Source organism: Anarrhichthys ocellatus, unplaced genomic scaffold (assembly GCF_004355925.1).
Source record: "Anarrhichthys ocellatus isolate YVR2014 unplaced genomic scaffold, GSC_Weel_1.0 scaffold241, whole genome shotgun sequence".
NCBI classification, from domain to species: Eukaryota; Metazoa; Chordata; class Actinopteri; order Perciformes; family Anarhichadidae; genus Anarrhichthys; species Anarrhichthys ocellatus.
In genome coordinates this window covers 95,333-118,176 of record NW_022280271.1, presented here as the reverse complement: position 1 = coordinate 118,176, position 22,844 = coordinate 95,333, and the positions used below count along the sequence as shown (strand labels likewise).

At 42.1% G+C, this 22,844-nt stretch overlaps 1 protein-coding gene across 3 annotated transcripts in view; it reads right to left on the bottom strand.

The window, feature by feature from the left end:
- Positions 1-891: 891 nt before the first annotated feature.
- ncapd3 (non-SMC condensin II complex, subunit D3) overlaps positions 892-22,844 on the bottom strand; it is a 58,674-nt gene continuing 36,721 nt past the window's right edge. Inside the window, exons 11-29 of one of the 3 annotated variants that reach the window (XM_031879282.1) lie at positions 19,451-19,703; positions 19,144-19,182; positions 18,165-18,257; positions 17,947-18,020; positions 17,679-17,813; positions 17,346-17,566; positions 14,560-14,751; positions 14,368-14,465; positions 14,157-14,266; positions 12,116-12,223; positions 10,916-11,030; positions 8,301-8,396; positions 7,442-7,680; positions 6,239-6,318; positions 5,642-5,779; positions 5,384-5,517; positions 5,078-5,286; positions 1,315-1,425; positions 892-1,184 (exon numbers count right to left, since the gene is read on the bottom strand). In XM_031879282.1, the coding sequence (XP_031735142.1) occupies positions 897-1,184; positions 1,315-1,425; positions 5,078-5,286; positions 5,384-5,517; positions 5,642-5,779; positions 6,239-6,318; positions 7,442-7,680; positions 8,301-8,396; positions 10,916-11,030; positions 12,116-12,223; positions 14,157-14,266; positions 14,368-14,465; positions 14,560-14,751; positions 17,346-17,566; positions 17,679-17,813; positions 17,947-18,020; positions 18,165-18,257; positions 19,144-19,182; positions 19,451-19,703 (2,733 nt within the window). In that variant the 3' untranslated portion in view covers positions 892-896. Of the gene's footprint in view, positions 1,185-1,314; positions 1,426-5,077; positions 5,287-5,383; positions 5,518-5,641; positions 5,780-6,238; positions 6,319-7,441; positions 7,681-8,300; positions 8,397-10,915; positions 11,031-12,115; positions 12,224-14,156; positions 14,267-14,367; positions 14,466-14,559; positions 14,752-17,345; positions 17,567-17,678; positions 17,814-17,946; positions 18,021-18,164; positions 18,258-19,143; positions 19,183-19,450; positions 19,704-22,844 lie in introns of those variants that run through there. The other 2 variants (XM_031879283.1, XM_031879284.1) reach the window with 2 other exon arrangements.

Here is a 22,844-nt window from a genome sequence, read left to right as displayed (position 1 = left end):
TATATATGTGTATATATATATATATATACATACACACACACACACACACACATATATATATACACACATATATATACACACACACACACGACATCGTCCTCATTCTACTTTGAGTTAAACAAAACAACCTGCAACCAGATGCGCCGGTGTTCCGGTTTAACATTAATGAGTGACCGCGTGAACTGAACCGGAACACAGGGGGGCTGCATGTTTCATCACGCTACGCTTTTCCCTCCTAAATCGCGATAATGACGAACGTTAACAGTCGACAAAGTTCCCCATGCTGTGGACGTTAACTTAACCCAGCAAGTCTGAACGGTAACGGTACATAACGTAACTCAAACTTTAACGGAGGGAAATAAAGACGCTGTAGACATCTGAACGCTGATTGGCCAAGACTCGACACATCAAAGATGTTCTATTGCGAAGATCACATCACATTTTCTCCTCGTCTCACTCCAATCTGAGAAACGCTGGCTGGCAACTCAGCGTAAATGAACAACACGAAAATATGAATATAACAAATTTCCATGACTTTTCCAAAACTTTTGGGATTTTATTTTTTTTTCCATGACGTTTCCAGGCCTGGAAATAACCATTTTAAAATGCCATGACTTTTCCAGGTTTTCAATGACCGTACGAACCCTGAGGGCAGTGAAAGGAACAGCTCCTTCCTATCTCCAGGCCATGGTCAAGCCCTACACCCCCGCCCAACCACTTCGCTCTGCTGCCTCGGGGCGATTGGTTGCCCTGTCACTCAGATGTCCCTGCGGCCGATCGACCCGGTCATGGCTTTTTTTCTGTCCTGGTCCGACAGTGGTGGAATGAACTCCCCACTGACGTCAGGACAGCAGAGTCGCTACCCATCTTTCGGCGCAGGGTGAAAACTCACCTCTTCAAGAAGTACTACACTGAGCCTTCCACTTAGCACTTATTGTATTTGTATACAAGTTTATTTTAAAGTTGCACTCAGTATCTAAAACTTTGTGTTCATTGTAGATTCTGAGATTTCTGACCTGTGCAGTGGGAGTCCTGGCGTCTCCTGTCAAACTGCAGTTGTCCATCTGTTCCACCATCTTTATCTCCTTCGCAGCAGTCTTCAGAGCAAACTCCAGCTCAGCCGCCAGCTGCTCGTCTCCAGAGAAAAACTCCTTCACCTCGTTACGGTATTCCTGCATCGTCACCTGGAGTAGGGCCAAACAAAGGTTAGGTGCAGGCTTACAAGAGGAGCCTCTTGCTGCAGGGCCATACATCAGACTGCACATCAATTCCCTCTTCAAATGAATATGCAGAGCATCTGTGCTGTGGTCTCACCTGAAGGTAGGCCATGAGGTCTCCGAGGACAAGAGAACGTTTCTCCTCCAGCAGGCTCTTCAGTCCGATGATGAGAGGAACTGTGTTCTCTATGAAGGCCTTCTTCTGGACCTGTGGATCAAAAGCAGGAAGCTGAGAGGAGCAAACCCGAACGCTCCACAGAATTTTTACAGTGGTATTTAACAGCTGGTATAGGCTTGTATTGGTATCGGACCAGTTTTTGCATTTCTCGTCAGAAGGGGTTGCAGAAAGTCAGTTATAAGACATAGGCCAAAGGCGGAGTCTTCGATTCTAATCCTTCCTCATGATCCGCTGTTGCACACACGTGCAATGAATTAAAAAAAAAGGTGAAACAAACATTGATTGGACAGAGCAACCAGGGCTATACTTAATTTCGTTTTATATTCAAAGCTTTTGTTGAGGTTTTGGAATGAAGCGTTGTCAATACCATTGTAAGCCTTTCTTTGTGTCTGTGTGGCAGCAAGTGGGAGAGCAATATAGTTTTTGACCGCAGTGAAAATGCTTTTGAAAAACATCAACAAATATGGATTGAAGCAGGATATTTCGTAAGATTTAAATAGGTTTTGAATTTTTTTAATGCATTTTCAGTTTTGGACTCAGGAGAGACAGCAGCATAAATGAAAGCGGCGGCAGCGCTCGCTGCGCTGTATGAATGTTATTTTAATGATGAATATACAGGACAAGATGAAAATACACACATCACCAACCGTACGGTCACTAATTACATTAACACACAAAGCAGATGAAGGATTTTTTTTCTGTCTTTGTCCCGGACAGACGATTTCTCATAGCCGCTTTATTTAAAAATTATAAATATATTATGTATATTGTGTTGCGCATAAGACAAGGACGCTGTGTCTGCGCTGCTCCATCACTGTTGGCTATGTAAATAGAAACGCATCCAACATGCGTAAAGCACTATCAACGGCATCACCCAGATGTGCCGATCAACGGGACAAGGAAAAAAAAAAAAACTGGAGCCAAACTCCTTATCCCCACAGCTTTTAAGCAGTCTTTAGATGCAAAAGCAGAATGGGATAAAACTGTGCGCTAAAAGCAGTGGTAGCAAGACAAATGGTAAATTGTGCACTAACCCTGAACTCTCCAAGACCACTGCAACAAACAGAAGTACATGGCTAATTGTTATGCAGAAGGCATGACCCGCCCTACTCCGGATCTGACTAGCTAGTACATGTTTAGAGACATGCACATTTCACTCCCCCTCTACCAATCCCTGTTGGCTATGTTGACCTTTACTGCAAGTATTGTATTGATGTATGAGCGTTATCTTTAACGATTTACTTCAATGATTAAAGAGGCTGGTTTCAGAATTGTGAGCATTTTCATGCATGCAGCAAATATTGTGGGACTTTTAAGCAGCAAAACTAACTGTAGTTATGAACTTGACAGAGGAGAGAGAACTTAACTTTTAGCTTTTGGTGTAATCAGTGAAGTTACGCTGCTGTCCCTCATGTGTAAATATGCAGAGCTAGTGCTGAACCCGCGCTCTGCTGCTACACTGGAGACTGGACTAACCAGACTCTCTGAACATTGGATTTACTTCAGGAGGAAACCCCGCAGCATGCACTCCTCATGCACCAGTGGCGCAGCTACACCGGCACTGCTTTTAAAATGATGGACAGTTAACACAACCAGTGTCGGGTATGAAGGCAAATCAATCAGCGAGCACAAAACACTTTCACATCTGCTCGCACGAGCAAAATTGCAGCCTGCGAGGAGAAAACCATGCTTTGAGCGTGAGGAGCGTCCCCTAGTGGGCGACTTCCATCACAGCTCTTTTGCTCGCGAAACTTTGACTTGCTCGCTTGAGAGTAGTTTTTCTTTTTGACAGTAAGTGGGCGGACCCAGCGACCATTGTATCACCAAATTTAATTGGTTACAATCCTCGTCTTTGGATTGGCCGGATATCAATCCTGACACAGATGCTAGGTGGCGATAAAAAGGTGGTTTTCAATCCGCCACTGAACACATCTCAGAGGTGAATATATTACTTTTTACTTCTCTACAAGAATTTTGACCCGGTCAAGGATCTCGAGCCAAGGTTAGGGACCACATTAACTGTTTGCCAAGTGAGTTCCCAAATTGAAATCACTGGCAAGTAATTAATGGATGAAAAATTATTCAGATCCTTCACTGTATTAAAAGTACTAATACCAACAATCCACTACAAGTAAAAGTCCTACATTCAAAACCTTATCAAGTATGTTATCAGCAAAATGTACTGAAAGTACCAAAAGTAAAAAGTACCTGTGCAGTAAAATGCTCCCTGTCAGTGTTTTACTATTCCATCTGATGTTTCAGGATATACTATATTGCTGCATTAACTGGTATGCTTCACGTTTTTAACTCCTTTACGTAATGTTGGTTAGTTTAATCTACAGCAATGCATCCTATTCTGTAAGGTCATCGTATGTTTGTAGTGTCAGTAAAGTAAATTATTTACCTCTGAGATGTAGTAGAGTAGTGTTCGGTGGCGGATTAAAAACCATCTTTACACCGCCACCTATCGTCTGTGTCGCGAGGATTGTAAGCAATAAAATGTAGTGATGCAATGGTGACTGGGTGCGGCTACTTACTGTCAAAAAGAAAACTACTCGCGAGCAAGTGAAAGTTTGCGCGCAGAAGAGCAGTGATATAAGTCGCGAGCTAGGGGACTCTCCTCGCTCCTGATTTGCAAGCTTGGGACCTCTACACACGCGCGCTGGTGAATCTCATTTGTGATCGCGGATTTTGAAATTGATTTGCCTTCATAGTCGGACAACCAAAAGTTTTCTGTAAAGTTACTCAATACTCATACATCAGTAATACAGGCCTATGTCTGTTTAATGCATAGGTCCATGGTTGGCTGCTTGAATTCAGTGTCAAATTTCCTAATTATTCATGTGTTATGTACAGCAGATGCGACGTGTTGGATTAAGAGTTGTAGGTGCCTTTGGGGTATCGTTAAGATTTTATTGATATTATTCTTATCGGTTCGATTCCTTATTGGTACTCTTATTATTTTGACAAAAAAAAACAAATAATTAAGAAAGGAATCGACATTGCTTTATTATTCTTGTATATAAACTAAGTCTCTCTTTAACAGCAGACAAGAAGTTCCAAAATCTTTAAAATACATTTGCAGCTAAACAATTAGCTAAGTTATTAGCTTTCATAGACTAATAAATTAGTAGTCTGTTCTCATGAGAAAACTCTGTATTGCTAATATTACCTGCAGTGGACGAGGATAGACACTGCTCGCCAAACAGTCGAAAACGGCTTGGCCAAATGTTTTGATAGACTGCTGGTATTACCTTACGTGTGAGGGTTTTATTGCATTTGTGATTTATCCAGCATCTACTGGAGTAAAATGTAGCTACGCTTTAGATCTTTTTGTTCTCTCTGCCATGGTGCGTCTCCCACTGTACTGAGCCGGAGTGTGTGTCAGAGTAAAGCACAAAGACAAAGAGACAGAGAGTGGTTTGAGACAAGGACATCTCAGTCTGTAACTTCAAAAGCATCAATAGCAGACCTTATCAAAACTACAGGTTTTACTAATTTAGAACCAGTTCCTGTTTAGAACCGGGTTTTGGGGGGCATCCCTAGGTTCCTTTGATGTAGCTGAGCTTAGAAATTAATGTAAAGTAACTAGTCATGTAATGCTACTTCTTGCTGCTGAGTTATGAGTAATAAAGAAATATAACTTTTCTTTGATGAGACTAACTTGGCCAGCAGTGCTCACCTGAGACACCACCTTCTTCTGTGCAACCTGCAGGACAGCCTTCGCCATGGTGGTCATGTTCTCTTCCTCAGGTTCCTCCCCTGCGGCGCTTCCTGCTGGAGTAGATATGGCCTGCAGCTTCATCTCCTTCAGACTCAAGATGTTGAAAGTATCTGACAAAATTTCAGCTCCATCCGCATCCAAGGGCAGTTCCTCGTCCGCAAAGCATGCTGTGATAGGAAAGGGTAAGAGGTTACAAGTGATTTCTTTTTTTGGCCGAGCGCTAGAAGCTGTTTTTTACATCTCAATCCACACACACGTGTTCACCTAAGATGGTCTGGTTGATCTTGACAGTGATGTTAAAGCGCTGGGCGTCTGTGAAGTGCTCCAACAGGAAGCGGTAGATCCGAAAACGCTTCTCGCGGTGCTGAGCTCCTTTCAGGGAGAACTGAACCTTTTCTCTGCATGGATTTTTTTTTAAATAAGCCAATGAACAGACCAAAAAAAAGAAATACTTGCATGTATTGTAACAGGATATGAACATGTGAACAGGATGACAGAACTAATATCCACACAGCTTCCTACCTCTCACTTTGAGGGAACTTGTTGTAGGACTTGTGTTTGTTGTACGAGCTGAAGTGAAAGATGCACTCGATGAAGTGCTGGCTGAACATTTCTGGGTTCTTCTTCAGCAGCAGGTGGAGCAGGCAGTATTCGCACAGACTGGGACAAGAAAACATGTTTTGATATCGTACCGGATTTCTTTAGGTGTTCAGAGCGATATTAGATAGTAACAATACTAGTATGAAGTGTCACTGTGTGCTTGTTGTACCTAGAGCCAAAAACATTTCATCGATACCCAAAAAAACTGTCTATGTGTTTGTTTTGGAACATCCTACAATACATTATGCAGCCCAGGTTGAAGTGGATACTTAAGATCCACACAACAGGACATTGCTTCCAATTTTTGTTATATTCTTAAATTCTAAAAAAAAAAAAAAAAAAAAAGAAAAAGTCCTTTAAGGCAAGAATAGGTAGCAAATGAAAGTAGCAGTACAAAAAAGTTACAAGTTTTAATTTTCATAGTCAGAAGAAAACACAGCTCACCCTGTATCAATGTTTAGATGTTATATTTTGAAATGATCTACCGAGTCATCTTTTTATCTGTGCAGTGGAATTTACCTGGCGATGGCAGGGACCGGGTCGACCAACGCCACCATGAAGCGAAAGAAGAGGGAGCCCTTCCATTTCACAAATTCCTCCTGGAAAAAAAGAGAAGACCGGCAATTAGAGGAATACTGAAAAACCCGCCTCATAAAAAGATTCCCCGAGAAAAGCCTAGTAGCTGTTATTTGTTGTGATATGCACAACAATTACAAAGAAGTAGTCAGTCGTTGGCAAAGAAAATCGTAAGAGTTTACCTCCAACAATGCCAATTATGTAAAAAAAAAAAAAAATAAAAAAAAAAAAAGAGAATCTAAGACATAAAATAGTGCAATAGTTAAAATACAGGGATAATAAAAAGATTGAGATTAAAATGTGGCAGCCTTTTTACTGTCCATCTATAAGCAGAACCCTAGTCGAGTCTTTAAAAAGGTGTAATGTCTGGCCACCTGGTCTGAAGTCAATGCGTTGGTGTCTTCAACCTCCATTCTTTCTAATGGCCATCAGGGCGACTCCTCTGGTTGCAAAAATAATTCCGATTGTATGGAAGTTTATGAGAAAATGACTACTTCGCACTTGATTTCTTACCTCAGTAAACATTGTGAAGATAAGTTTATGGTCTCAATCTCTAGTTTCAAGTAGACTATAAAGCAGGGTATGCTTTAGGGCGAACTTGTGCGATTGATAAGTCGCTACCAGAGCCGTATACGACGTCTCTACGTCACTCCCCCACAGTCCAAATATGGTCACAAACTTTTTTTTATTTATGTTTTAAACAAAAATTCTAGCCAGATCTGACACATTGCACCTTTAATCTGCAATCTGATGTTTCTTTAGCCATTATTTTCAAACTCTGCTAAACTATTTAAAGAAAAGCACGCCGTCTATTGCCATTAATGAAAAAAATGTCTCACAGTCAGTGGTTTTTAATTGTGGTTTTGGAGTGCAGTTGATTTATGTTGATGTTTGACAAATGCAGGGGGCCTGAAAATGCCTTGAATATTTTATAATTTTTCTCAAATAACTTGTTTGTTTGCTTGTTAAATCAGGTCAACCGAATTAAAACGAAATCTTTTGTTATTGAACAGAGCAAAAAAAACGCCTTGCAGTTGAAAATTATAGATATCACCCCATTTCTTTTTTATGAAACTGCAATGAATAATTACAAAAAAACATTTCTCAAACTGTAGCCTAGTGAAGAAAGTGTATAACAGTTCCTACCTGCAACAGGTTGGTCAGCATGATGAGAGTCTGCTCCCGGATGACAGCTTCACTGTCTCTCAGACAAGCGGAGATGTTGGGGATATAGTGATCCACAATGTTGGTGTATCGAACGCACAGATCACACATAATCACAACCACATTGTTGCGCACAGCAACCTCCGTACCAACCTCCAGCTCCCTGGCAAACACCGGCAGACACTTCTGGACGAGTTCCTCGTGCTGCAGACACAGTTTACCTGAGCCCGGACGGACGCCAACAGAGAGGAAAACATTAGATGTGTAATGAGACAGCAGAAATGCATGGAGGTTAAGGCTATGAACAATGTTTCTAATGGTACATGTACACAGGCTCCATCATTTCCACGCTTCCTATTCATTGTCTATGTAAGCAGCAGGCGGCAACCTCCGGTCCTGAAAAGTAGAGCCAATATGGAAGCGCATTAAACTTGCATTCATTCAAATGGCCAGCAGGAGCCACTCCTCTGGTTGCAAAAAAGAAATCAGTCTTTGAGAAAGTGACCCAGCTTCTCACTTGATGTATTATCTCAGTAAACATCGTAAACATGAGTTTATGGTCTCAATCTCGAGTTTAAAAGTCTGCTTCAATACAGCATGATGTTCACTTAGTAAATTATGCTTCATTTAGATTCAGCAACTGCTTGGCTTATTTCTCGCCTAAAATTATTTCAGACACACATTTCGGTATCAGGTGCCTAGTGGCAGCCTATTAGGTGTCCAATGCTGGGAAGCGGCATAGCCCCTCACGTCCAAAAAGAACTCCTTCTGGACACATACCATCAGACATTACTAAAAGAGACAGAGTAGGCTGATATAGAGTCAGGGAAGGACAGTTTACCTAAAGTGATGACTCCATGGGCTCTCACTTTGCTAGGCAGAGAGTTTGCTTTAAACTGGGACAGAGGCAGCGATGCTGGCAGCTCCTCCTGGCACTCTGTCACCAACATAAAGAACATGTTACCACAGAATACAGGCGATGTTACATTTTTAAAGCACATAAGTGTAGGTTTCGTTTTGTTTTTTCTGTGGCTACTCCCAAAAGTAGTATCACAAAATACAATGTGTGTTATCAGATTTTTTGAAACTCCCGAATATCAATATTGATATCAGTCGGGCTATACTCTGTATGATAGGTTGAAGAAAATGATTTGACAAAGTAAATACTGGCAGGTCTTTTACGTATTAGGCTACGTTCAAACCGACAGAAGCCCCCGTGTGAAGAAATGTAGCCGTCCCATTCATTTGGATGAGATCTGTCAGTAGTTTGGAATGCAATTTCATTCAACAATTAAATACATGAATAAATATGGCTATGAAACAAATCCTGAAATAAATAAACGAGGCAATAAATATATAAATAATAGAGTTCAACAAATAAATATTTTTCATAAAAAAGGAAATTTTTCAAAAAGGACTACTTTCATTTGTTTCAAGGGACTATATTTCACAATGCCACATTTATTTCCATCTGTTATAATCAAATGCATGGGGCGTGGTTATCTCACAGATTTAGACCAAAGCACAAAAAATAGCTATCTAGAGTAGCGGTCCCCAACCACCGGGCCGCGGACCGGTCCCGGTCCCTGGGTCATTTGGTACCGGGCCACACAGAAAGAATAAATATTATATTATTTCCGTTTTATTGATTATCAGAGTCTGAAAGAAGTTTTATTTTGAAAAATGACCAGATTCTCTCCCAATTTCATCCACCTGTGCCTCTTGACATGTCAAGACGCTTGTCTCGGTCACGTGAGACGTTACCTCAAAAATTAAGCCCGCAAGTTAGTGAAAATGAGTAAAAAACTTTTGGAGAGCTTTTTTGCAAAGGGGGAAAGGCCCACTAAGGAGACAGAAGAAGAGCCTACAACTTCCAAGAAAAAGAAAATTTAACTTAACAGACAATATCAGGAATCTAATTAAATATCAGGAGTAATTCTGACGCGCCAAGCCCGCTCTGCATAATATGTGGCGTCAGAGGAAGATCAGCTGCTGGAGATTGTAAATGACGGTGGCCTTAAAAGTATGCTTGAGACAACAACTCTGCTGGTGTTTTGGATTAAAATCAAGGCTGAATATCCTGAAATCACCACTAAAGCACTGAAAACCCTGCTTCCATTTCACACATCCTCTTTGTGAAGCGGGATGTTCTGCAGTGACAGCAATCAAAACAAAATTACGAAGTAGACTGGACATAAGGAACAGACTTTGGGTGTCATTGTCTCCCATTACCCCCAGATGGGACCATCTCGTTGCAGAGAAATAAGCTCAGAGCTCCCACTGACTCAGCGTTATTGTGAGTTGTATTTTTTTATGCATTTTATATTTGTTTTCATGCCGATCGTATCATTTTATTTTGTTGTGTTTATCCGCCACACTGAAGGCCGGTCCGTGAAAATATTGTCTTACATGAAACCGGTCCGTGGCGCAACAAAGGTTGGGGGGACCGCTGATCTTGAGTATTAAGTTGCTACAGTCAACTGTTTTTAAACGAACTAGTTTAAAAACTAGTTCATCAAAGGTCGTTCTCTGGAGCGGAGCTCCGCTCACCTCCATGCCTAGTAGTCTACTAGCTGCGCTCCAAGCTGCTGTAGCGGTCATGTTTCTTGTAGATGGACCTTCAGTTAGAGGCTGTAGCAACTCATATTCAACCAGAGCAAACCCCAGCATTGGGATGCTGATCACGAACAGCACGACTCCCAGCTTTCCGGTGAAGTTGGGTGCACACTAGCCATCTACTTTGGTGTAAATGGACTGTACTGTACTTGTATTGCGCTTTTCTAGTCTTTCCGACCACTCAAAGCGCTTTCACAAGCGCGTGTGTGGTCCCACCATGGTGAGAGGAGTACAATTGACACTACTCTCAGCAATTCTTTCTTCTAACTACCAAACCAGGTTTCTAGATGTTGGATCAGAACGCACAGGGAAACATTATTTCAATTTAATATATTTTGTATAGCCCAAAATCACAAATTTGTAAAGAGGGCTTTACAATCTGTACACATGTGACATCTTCTGTTCTGGGACAGAGGATGTTCTGTTTGGAAAAACTCCCCCAAAAATCCTTTAACGGAGAAAAGAAGGAAGAAACCTTAGGGAGAGCAACAGAGGAGGGATCCCTCTATCAGGATGGACAGAAGTGCGATAGATGTCATGTGTACAGAATGAACATCATAACAGAGTTACAACACATTCAATGCATATGAGAGAACTTATTCATATAATGAGAGTAGTAAGTATAATAATGATGGAAACATTACGATTTCTAGTACAGCAGGAGTGGATTTAGTAGAATAACAAAAGCAGTAATGGTATCGGCAATAGCAAGCAATGCTACTACTAATAATGTAGCAGTGGGTGTCAGGCAGGACCACGGCAGGCAGCAAGACCATGGTTCAGATCATGTGGATTTGAAAACCACAGTATCTCATTTCCATAGATCTCCATGCTCCTTACCAGCCAATTTGTCAGAATGTGTTGTCAGGACGGACTCCACAAGCAGCACCGTCCTTTTGCCGACCTTGGCGGGACAGTGGAGTGACGCCACACCCAAAGTGTGGAGGTGTTTCACCTGGAAGAGAGAGCATTTTCAGTTCCACATTTACCTGCTATGGTGCAGCACCCTGGTCTTTGCAAAATAATGTGGACAATGTGTCTCATTGCTTTTTGTTTTGTCAAACATCTTTTTCTCTTACTTTCACCCCTCCGTACAGTCTAAATGCAGTTTCCTCACCTAAATTATAGCATAAACTGCTCAGTGAGGTTTATGCAATCATTATTGCAGCTGTGAAGCAGCAAACAGCATTTAGCCCTCTCTAAATTTCTTGCAATCACTTTTTCTAAATGTAAATATAGCCAAATACACAGCAGAGCTGTTGTCAGTAGCCTGGACTTATTTTGATCTTATCAGATGACGCAGTGATTCGAAAAAAACCATAGTGCAGCAGCTTGGGAATGACAGCTTGTTGACATGTAGTGTTCATAATTAAATAACTATTTCATGTTCGGCAACAGAAATGGAAAAATGTGTAAATGAGAACAACTACATGGTGAATCCAGCTACATTAAATCACACTTCAGGAGACTGAAACAAGCCATAACAAGTAGATAATCAGCGGAGTAGCCGACAGCGTGTGGAGCCTATCCAGCGTTAAGAAGAAAACTTTCCGTCAGAACACTAAAACACTTTCCCAAAAAGCAACAGAAACTGAAAAGCATCTCTTGTGCTGTAAAAACCAAAAATACAAAATACATACAAAATAGAAAGTAAAACTTGAGCATGCGGTGAAGCCACCATGGCTATATTTAAACATTCAAAGCACCCAGACATTTATCATCCCTATGATTGAGCACATGTGTTTTTATCACCCTGATGTGCCAAAGTTTTGTGGTAACTGAACTGGTCAGTTAACGATGTGGCCGAGACTGTATTATAAAAGTCTGGCTTTGACACTAGCAGAGCGATTGTCTGTTTTGTTGCTCCTATTTCTGAGAATAGTGTGAGCAGCAGATGGTTTTGGAAATTATGTGTGCCACAACTTCCGTACACAGTATGTGTTGATCTCAAATAAAATGAACCATACGCGATCAAAAAAAACAGACATCTTTCAGGCCGATGTTTATCCAAGAAAAAGCAAGCAAAGGGTTAAGTCTCACCATCAGCTCCTCATTGAGGTTCTGGGCTCCCTTTTCTCTCAGGATGATGCCAGCTAAATAAGCCTCACACACCGACACCAGCTCACCACAGTGCTGGTTCAGAAAAGCCTGAAGAAAAAGAAATCACATATTAAATGACAGAAAGCGGGAACTAGGGAAGAGTCATATTTTTAATTAAATCATGATGTAGGACATCATATCGGGAGAATCTGTTTAACTCTGGATGATGAGCTGTGACTTTGGCAAGTTTAGATTCTGTATATGATCAAAATAAATACGAAGATAAAGCCACCAAAAATGTTTTGGGAAGCATGAAAACAGTTCCAAGTTTAAACTTAACACACTCAGCAATCATTTAATTTTTTTTTTGATAAATTAATACTGACCACGAATATTTGGCACAAACTATTTGTTTGTTATTTAAAGAGTAACTTAGGTATTTTTCACCTGTTTTCGTGTCTTAGTGACCAATAAACAAAGTTGTGAAACACTATTCAAAATAAGAATTTTGTTTAAGGATTTTTAAAATTTTGGGGTGATATTGGTCATAAATATGCCCTGTATGGATACAGGAATTGTGCCGGCAGTCTTTGCCCAATCCGTATAGATTTCCCAGAATTCCCTGACGACTGTTTCACAAGCCAGGTGGAATTTCAACCCAACGTAGCGTTGTTGGCAATGCATCTCGCTGGGGAGCCGATTAGGCTATTCAATATGCTATTTATTATTTAGCATATTTCCAATTGGACATTTTTCCCTTTGATCATTTCATCTACCGGACAACTAAATGTGATATCGGCAAAAAAGCAAGCATACGCTGGCTAACATAACCCTGGATCCGGTCGGTTTGTTATTGTGTCCAAACAAGTCTCGCCCTGAAATCTCGCATGGCGTCCTAGTTGTCAAAATCATCTAAATATTCAGCCAGGACATTAAAAATGTTTCTGATAAAACTAAGCTACACCACCGTCACTTCTTTCCCCAACTCTCAATCACGTTTCCACCATTGTCTTTCGGGAACAAGTCACATGACACACAAGCAAGGGGTTAAGAAAAGCGTTTTATTTCTCTGTCAGGTCCTTTCCATAATGTTCCATAATAATAATCTGAGCCTGTCGGTGGCAAAAACAAGCACTTTCAGTGGACGTACATTGACTGTGAGGAATTGCCCTGATAAGATTACATTGCAGCCTGTCTCTCTCAATACTGGACCAATTTCACTTTTTTTGTCCCCGTTAGTAGAGGTGGGAATCTCTAGGCATCTCACGAATCGCTTCTGAAGGCTACGATGTGATTATAAAACGATTAGCAATTCATCTTGAAGCATCAATCTTTTTGATTTCTATACATGATTTATTTTTTGTGACTATCTGCTATTTTTAAAATGCATCATATTTGTAATGATTCATAATGAAAAAAAATGATAAATTTACTTCCATTATCTTTTATCAATACAATATAATTAACAAGTAGAAGAGATGTGTCAACTGGAGGGTTACATTTTCCAACATATTTCCCAGCATTGCAAAGAGAACCAAGAAGAAAAGAAATAAAATTGTGCCTGTAGCAGCATTCTTGCTGTAAAAATCAGAATGTTCTTAATCACTTGATAAAAAGCTGCCCTTATTCACAAATTGATAATATAGACTTATTTTCAACCAAATCCTCCTGTTATGAACAATGAGCATTCTGTACCAGCTCACACAAAAATAACGCTTTCTCTGGAACCTGTGGTAGAACAATACAGACACTGATAAAGTGGGCCATTACGGTGACACTAGATTCTGTGGCAATGGATGTCCATTCATGTTTTAATTTCCGATCATTGAGTTTTCTGCACCGAGACAATCTTTTTCACAGTACTGATGATGCAAGCAGCATCAGTAAACTTAAATAACATTCCTTTTGTCTAGTGTTAGCGCTGTTATTAAAGGTCTGTCTTCTGAACTATGGCATGGAACTACACATTTTGCACCCCAACATTTCGAATTATGAAACTGTATGACAGGCAGTTGTAAAAAGAAAAGGCGAGATCTCCAACCTGAGTCTGTTTGACATCTTCGCTGCGGCCGAGTTGATAAAGAGTCTCCACGGCAGCACAGATCACCTCCAGAGACAAAGTAAAAGTCTTTAACCAAGACATCAGATCAACTAGAGAGAGACGGAGAGAGGGAAGAGACAGAAAGAGATATTATGACAGTTCCAAACTCCTCCTGTAAAATTTCCCGACATCCCACACCATATTCACTAACCAACTATCCTATCCTTGGTGTCTTCATTCAAATGCACAGCAATGTCTCCCATCACACACAGAATGTGACAGCAGGTTGTCGCAGTTACGTCCTTTGAACTAAGAACAAAAGTAGAGTCGTAAAGTAAAAGAAATCCTCGAAGTGGCACTGGGTTCTCAGCAGTTTTCAAAAAACATTGCGTGTCCCTCTCACCCGACCATGCTGTCCCAGGCGTCCAGGATCTTCCCGTAGGGCAATCTGGGGGACGAGGAGACAACCTTGGAGAGCAGCAGCCAGGCCCCGGCAGCGTGATTGGCCTCAGTGTGCGAGATCAGGTTGGTGATGAGCGTCTGTGTGAACTTGTTCTGTTTGGACCAGATGGTGAAGGCCCTGCTGAAATACCGGCTGGAGACCCGGGACAAGAAACAAAGTCAGCGAGACAGCAGCAGTGATGTGCTCATTCTCCAAGCAATGGCGCCATTTGAAGGTCAGTAAAGTTAGCTTTGAAATGATTCCTGATAAAACCCAACATTGTGCCAATACTCATTCACTGGGTTTTGACTATTTCACATGTTCGTATTTTGTAAACAAACAGGACTGAGGCTACATCCACACTGCTTTGTTTTTGTTTTAAAGCGCACATCTTTTGCTACATTTACGCCAAACGGCCACACTACTCCGGAGTTTTAGGGCCCCTAAAATGGAGACGTTTGAAATTTCTACTGACGGACACTGTTATCCGAAGGGGTTTGCGTTTTAGTCTGGACGGGCAGGAAGGTAGACCTTTGAAAACAATGATGCAGACACATTCGTTCGCTACTTGAATGAGTTTTAGCAGTCTGACAGAGTAGTAAAGTAAAAAAAAAAAAAAAAATCCTCTAGGTGGCACTGGGTTCTCAGCTGTTGCCAAAAAATATTGCATGTCTGCCGCAGGGTCTTGGAAAAGATAAATCAGTGCCTTCCCTGATTCGTCACAGCCTTGATTACCGATCGACTACCAGAGGTTAATTCAACATGGATAACAAATTACAGGCGTTGCTGACCTTGTTGTCTATACTAGCAGCTAAATTCTGTATTATATAATGCTCCTACTGCCTACATGTGGAGGAAACAGCCAGCGGCCACCCAACGGAGCGGATGTCTGAAGTCATGGTTTTCAGCTTTGAGGAGGGCGATGGACACAAACCGGAGGACTTTCCTGTTCTCATCAATGCTCATTTTGTTCTGCGCAACTACTGTGAAGTTCACAAAGAAACTGTAAACAAACAAAAGCATAAATTCTCTCCAGTACGACAGGGACTTCAGCCACCACCAGAGCTACGAGTGTGAGAACAGAAAACAACGAAACTGAGAGTGTATTGATCAAATTTATTGACCCATAAGTTAGTGAACCTTGATTTGTAAGTGTTCCTTTTAAAGTAAATTTGATGAGTGTGTGTTGGAAGTATAGAGGAAGACCTTAAGTATCAAGCACAATCTATTATTATTATTATTAAAGAGTACAATAATACTCTGTTGTATTTTCTGTAACTAAGAAAATACATTGGCACCCACATGCCCACTGCACGTGAATCGTCATCTGATATGCGTTTTCAGGCGTGTAAGTATGGACCGATAAAAATTCTAAAAACGGTGCTGAAACTCTGGTGTAGATGGAGATCATTTTCATTTTAAAACCGCGTTCTTTAGTGCATACCTGTAAACTCATAAGAGGTGAAAAAGGTGACAAGCACCGAAACACGAAACCCTGTCGGGGGCGGGGCATACTCCCCCAGGAAAATTTTATTTTCAATGAGCTTGAAAATGTAGCATTCTGGTGTACTCCGAGAAGAAACTTAAGTGATAAAATATTTACTTTAAGCAAAAAACTAATTTATTATTCAGTTATTAATCAGTATTTCAGCTCTATTATTATTAACCTTTATTTAGACAAAATCCATTGAGACCGAAAGCTGTTAGAATTGTGGCCTATATTCTATTTGCAATTAATATGCATTCAATCCAGGTCAATTATTTAAGTGAAAATGATAATCTACTCTGGCTAAAGTAGTTTATCAAGAATAAAATAATAGCTGTAATCTATACACACCTCTGCATTAGCAACCTGCTGAAATTAAGGTACAGGCTCCCTAACCCTCTCATTACTTCAGGGCCCTTAGGAGCAACTGCACTGGCTGTGGTCATTACAGTGAACAGTGTCTGGCAGTGTGATGAGAGGGCACGTGAGCCCTTGTTGCTGTAGTTCATCTCCTTGGAGCAGAGGCTGCATTTAGCATACCCTGCCTTATCAATATATTTAAAATACTGTGACAGCGGGAAGCTGTACTCACGTCTGTTTAGACCTCCACCTTTTTTCCAGGCCCAGCTCCACTCACATCTCAGCTCTGCGTCAAGCTGCGCTACACAAACAGCCTCCTCTCCCTGAAGCTCTTTGACCTCATCATCTTATCAGTAGCTGGGCCTCATGTTTCATAGTCAGACGTTATCACCACGAAATCATCCTCATTCTACTTTGAGTTAAAAAAAAACAACAACCTGCAACCAGATCCGCCAGTGTTCCGGTTTAACGTTAACGAGTGACCTGAACCGGAACATGGGGGGCTGCATGTTTCATCACGTTACGTTTTTTCCTCCTAAATCGCGATAATGACGAATGTTAACAGTCGACAAAATTAGTTAGTCTTAACCCAGCAAGTCTGAACTGTAATGGAACATTACGTAACTTAAAGTTTAACAGAGGGAAATGAAGACGGTGTAGACATCTTAACGCTGATTGGCCTGAAGACTCGACACGTCACATCACCTTTTCTCCTCGTCTCACTCCAATCTGAGAAACGCTGGCTGGCTGGCCAGTTGACCCCCCCCCAAAAAAAAAAAAAACCTCTACGGATCTACACGATTCACGTGGATGATATATTTTGAAACTGCGAATTTTGCTGAAAGGTGACAAGTTTACAGGTATGTTAGTGTGTATGTAGCCTGAACGTAGCTGGTCCAACCTGAGGTTCCGGCACTCGTTGCAGAGCAGGCCCAGCAGGTCCCAGGTCAGCCTCCGACTGGCATCCAGGTGGCGGCTGGCAGAGTACGGTTTGACCTGGCTGAGCAGCACCTGGTCCAGAGCCTCCAGGGCCTTGTCCTGCACCGAGTTCTCCGAGTCCACCACAGCCGGTAGCACACCCTGCAGCCACGCCTTCTGCACCACGCTGCACTCTGGTTTAGCCTGGTGGTCAGAGGAAATATATGTACTGCAAAATGTTCAACACATTTTCTTCTCTCTTTATTTTATCTTTAAAATGTTGTACTGTGTCTCCGAGCTGCTGGTTGAGACTCACAGCGAGCAGCTCTCCTATGCACTGCAGGGCCTTCTTCTTCACAGACAAGGCCGGGTCCCTACAGCGCTCCGACAGTGTAGCCAGGTTCTCCCAGCTCAAAGTGATCACGTTATGTTTCAGGAGACCCACTAGCGTCTGTGAACGGACGACAGAGCAGAGGCTAAAGGGTCATCTGCACAGAAAGCCAGGGTGAAGCACATACTGGTGGCTAATCATTATTTGAATTTGTAACACGAAGCCGTCCGGTGAAGCTCAGTTTTTCTGGTACCTGCAACGCCGATTTTCTCACATTCGTCTTTGAGTCTTTTACCCGCCGCAGGAGGAGAGCCAGGTTCTCTTTTGCTGCATTTGAAAATACATCTCTTTGAGTGTATACACACACCTACACAAATGTGTAAACAGATCTTGCACATCCATTTACAAAATGCCACTGAATGCATACAATAAAAATAATTTGGTATGGTAAATCAGATTAGCTTCTCTCACCGTCACAGTCGGAGCCGTCTGTGCTGCTAATCTCCACAGTCCTAAACGGCAGAGTGCGGTAGGTTTTTTGAGTCTGCTGGGAACTAAGGCTTCCTGAAACACAGTCATAAAACCTCAACACTTCAAACAATTTGCAAGACAGTGAACCATGAAGGCCTGGGTATCAAACTCCACTACATTCTTAAAAAGTGCGAAGTGTAAGATCTGACCATAATTTAAGTTTAATCATTGAAAGAAATCTGCCAGTGCAAACCGCAGCACCAGGGGGGGGGGGGGTCTGGTCCCAAGGGACTGCCCCGACTCCCTGCCGGATTTACAAACTTTCTGTTGCTGCCGTTACACAGGTCAGACCCAGTGCTCCACCAGCCCACCGAGACTCCCGATGCTGGATTTTGTGCTGTCTGGATTCAAATTGCTGCAGCTGCTGACTGACATTTCTTCTCCCAGAGCAGCCGACTGCTCTCCTCCCGGCAGGATGGTCTTGAAGATGATACGAAGCTGCTTTACGTTTTCTCATTACTGCCACTTTGGATTTAATCTAATTGATCAACTAAACTTTACAGGGACCACACAGCCCCCGTTTAGGGATATAGTTAACACACAGATGGCTAACTATAGGCGAACGCCACACATGTAGATTACAAGGTAGCCGTGCTATTTTGACCGGCTCTTAATAGTTTCCGTAATTTGCTGCAGCTTTGTTAGTTAGTAGTTGGCTTTTTTTTTTCTATAACAAGGTGATTAATACCAATAGGAATACCAAAACTACAGAAATATTAAACCAGAGTTATCCTTCAAAAGCAAGGCTGAAATAAAGTGTGAATCTTATCTGTCTGGTAAAATTTATCTTTCCAAGACCCTACGACAGGTCTCAAACCAAACTCTTCTCTATTCTGAGAAACACTTGGTGGGTTTGTCACCATCAGCCTCTGTGGCCAGTCAAACAACAAATCTGTAATAATGAAACAAAAGAGTGTACCTTCTGTGATTTCGCCTTCAAACACTGTCTGGGTTCCAGCTAAACAGAGAGAGTAGACAAGTTACTTCAGTGAAAATGTGTCCACAAAACAGTTTATGAGCAGCTCTTAAAATATATACTGTACATATCCCCTTACATTTTCAAATAATTCAAAAGAGTTTCATACTTCAGTGCTACAAAGTGCATTGTCTACCGAAACGGGTCCTGGTTTCAGATCCAAAAGTAGCCCAAATTCTTCACATCTACATTGACTTTACAGGGAAAAAAATGTCTATTTTCAAACTTCTACCAGTGTGCGTTTTCTTACTGGCAGAGAAGAGGTTGTGGACTGCCCAGGTGACGTTGAGCGAGGGCAGCTCCAGACATTTGGCGAGGCAGGCCAGGGCGTGGCCTTGGACTGTGGGCGAGTCGTCCATCCGCCGAGCGAACAGCAGGTTCTGGATCAGGAACTTGTGAGGCAGGAAGCAGGAGAGCTCCGGGTCCTGACACTCCTCCGGCCTCCTCTCTGGCTGCTCCAGCAAAACCATCACTACGTCCACGGAAAACAGCCGGCACACCATCTACAGAAGCCAGCACAGCACACTGTACACACCCACTGATAGGATGTAATGAAGCCTGACTGATATTTAGACTATGGATACTGATAGCTAACACTCAATGGGGGATATTTGCAGCCCTTCTATAGGCATTAAACAGTTACATTTTGTTTGTTCATTTGAAACGACTGCACTATGGAAGAAAAAGCGGTACAGCCCATTTCCCCCAGTGGCTTACTTATTAAGCAGGTCTGTTAAATTGTTATTTACAGCAATAATCTAGTCAAAGGAGTTTATAGGGGAACTACGCCCATTTTCAAAATTCATACATGTTATTCCTATGGTCTTGAAACCTGAACAACTCTTCCAAATGCCAAAGCTAGAGCTAAAATGGCTTGTGATCGGCTTATCCTTATCCTGCAGTGTTTCTTAAAACAGTTTTAAAACTGTGTTCTGAAAGTCAGTGATGTTCATGTTTGCAATACAGATGAAGAAGAAAAGTTCTGCAAATCAACTTGTGCAATCATCGGTATGAACAGAAACCTACAATCATCATATACAGTGCCTTGCATAAGTATTCACCCCCCTTGGACTTTTCTACAGACCAGGGGTGTCCAAACTACGGCCCGCGGGCCAATTGTGGCCCGTGGTCCATTTTTAATTGGCCCGCAGCAAATTCCAAAAATATAATGGAATATGGCCCACACTTGAAACTTGCGCTTGACTGTATTATACTTCTTAGTTTCACCACTAGGTAAAGATACTGTGTTGAACAAGGCAGCTTCTCCACAAAGTAAGAGCAATCAAAGAAACGTTTAGCCCGGATGACGACACGTCCTACACTGGTGCCGAGCTAGAACAGAAAATGAAGCAAATGGCAGCTAGCCAGTTTGCTCAACAACAGTATTGTTTCCGTGCTAACAAAACACAAGAAAAAGCCACAATAGCAGCTACGAGGTAGCTCAACTCATTGCCCGCCACGGGAAACCTTTCTCAGATGGTGACTTCATAAAAACAGTGCCTCACTAAAGTCACAGGTATAATATCCCCGGAAAAAATGCAGGAATTCAACAACGTTGGCATGTCCAGAAACACAGTTGTGGGGCGAATCGAAGACTCGTCAGCTAACTTAAAACAGTGTCAGATAAAGCTTGTGCTGAGAGTACAGATGCTACAGACACCGCACAGCTGTTGATTTTTTTGCGGGGTGTTGATCATTTTTGCATTACGGAGGAGCTGCTTGATTTTAGGAGTCTAAAGAGCACAACACCAGGTAAGGACATGTTTGAAGCTGTGTTAGATGCAATTGACAAGATGGGACAAGCTGTGTGGAGTTATAACAGATAGGGCTCCAGCTATGAAAGGCGAGCACAAGAGAGTGGAGGTGAGGCTGTTAAAATGCAGCGTATCACCCACCAAGAAGCCCTCTGTGCTAAGACAGTCCAGCTTGGCGATGTGATGAACACGGTTGTGAAAACTGTCAACATAATTCGAGCACGAGGGCACAACTACGCAACTTCAATGTTGTGCACTTCCCCACGCAGTCCGAAGTCAAATGTGCTTTTCCAAAGGCCAACCTTTCTGCTAAAAAGGGTAAATACGTGTCCGTGATAACGTCTCTCATGACAGAACTCAGTCAGTGCTTACAACAGTGCGTCTGGTCAATAGAGGGTGATAGGGCGCCGCCCCACCTTGAGCCACAACAAATAAAATAAAATAAATAATAATAATAATAATAAACTATACAAATTGTCAATATTTGTGTTTTTGAAATATGGAATGCACCCATTAATATGTGTAAAATATGATATCTGCTTTTCCTGCACGTCCTCTCCGTGTCTGCACATCTCAGCAGCTCTGGGGCTCTGGAGAAACTGCCCCAAAGAGGCGGGTCTATTAAGCAGTTTAGCCAATTGCCGATTAAAGATATAAATGAGTGACATACAATTTAGCCAATCAGCGTCCTCAAATAGATTCAGCTTGGAAGCTGCGCGTTCCCGTCCGGACTAGTCTCTACAGGCGAGCGCCAGTGCGAGCACTGCTCCTCCAAGACCCGTTTGAGAGGAGAACTTTGAGGAGAAACTGCAGTGAAAGAACTGATCCCAGATCAGCCTGACTTCACAATCAGACAGCAGACTAGTGGGAAAGGGAAGCAGTACATGCAAAGCTTCTCTACTAGCTGTAAATAAGATGTCCTGACGTGTTTATCAAAGTGTTATTTTCTGCTTTTTTCATGTTGGAATAAAGGTTAAATATTTAACTGAAAAGTAGTAATGCGTGTTTGATACCTTAATTTTTTTTTGCATTAAATCATACTGGGATGTTTGCTGAAATTGATTGGATGTGGCACAGCCCTACAGAGAACATGTTCCACCAGCCAACACTGGCTTTCAATATTTTTCTCTCATTGAGAAAGACATCGAGCTGTTCTCAACTCCCTTCTACTTGAATGATGAGTCTGTTCGGCTCAACATACGTGAGCAAACATTTCTCTGTTAAATATGAACAAAGGCACATTGAGAAAGCAAATTTGATTGATTTTGCTCACTTTAACACACTAGGGGTGAGGCGATATATCGGACCTCTGGTGAGTGGCCCAGCCCTTGGTATATTTTTCTGTATGTGGCCCTCAGTGAAAAGTTTGGACACCCCTGGACTAGACACTGTTTGGTGAACACCAAACACTGCACATCACCACAAACGCACCATGTCCACTGTGAAGCATGGTGGTGGCAGCATCATGCTCTGGGGATGCTTAGCAGCAGGCCCTGGAAGGCTTGTAAAGGTAGATGGGAACATGAATGCAGAAACATATCGTCAAATCCTGGAGGATAATCTGACTCAGTCTGCAAGAGAACTACGACAGGGGAGAAGATTTATTCTCCAGCAAGACAACGACCCCAAGCATACAGCAAAAGCTCCACAGAATGGTTCAAAGACCACAAGGTGAATGTTCTGGAGTGGCCAAGTCAAAGTCCAGAACTCAATCCAATCGAGAATTTGTGGCTGGACTTAAGAGCTGTTCACGCCCGATCCCTGAGCAACCTGACAGAGCTTGAGCTGTTTTGAAGAAGAATAGAGAAAAATCTTAGTGTCCAGATGTGCCAGCCTGAGTGAGCCCCACACACACACACACACACACACACACACACACACACACACACA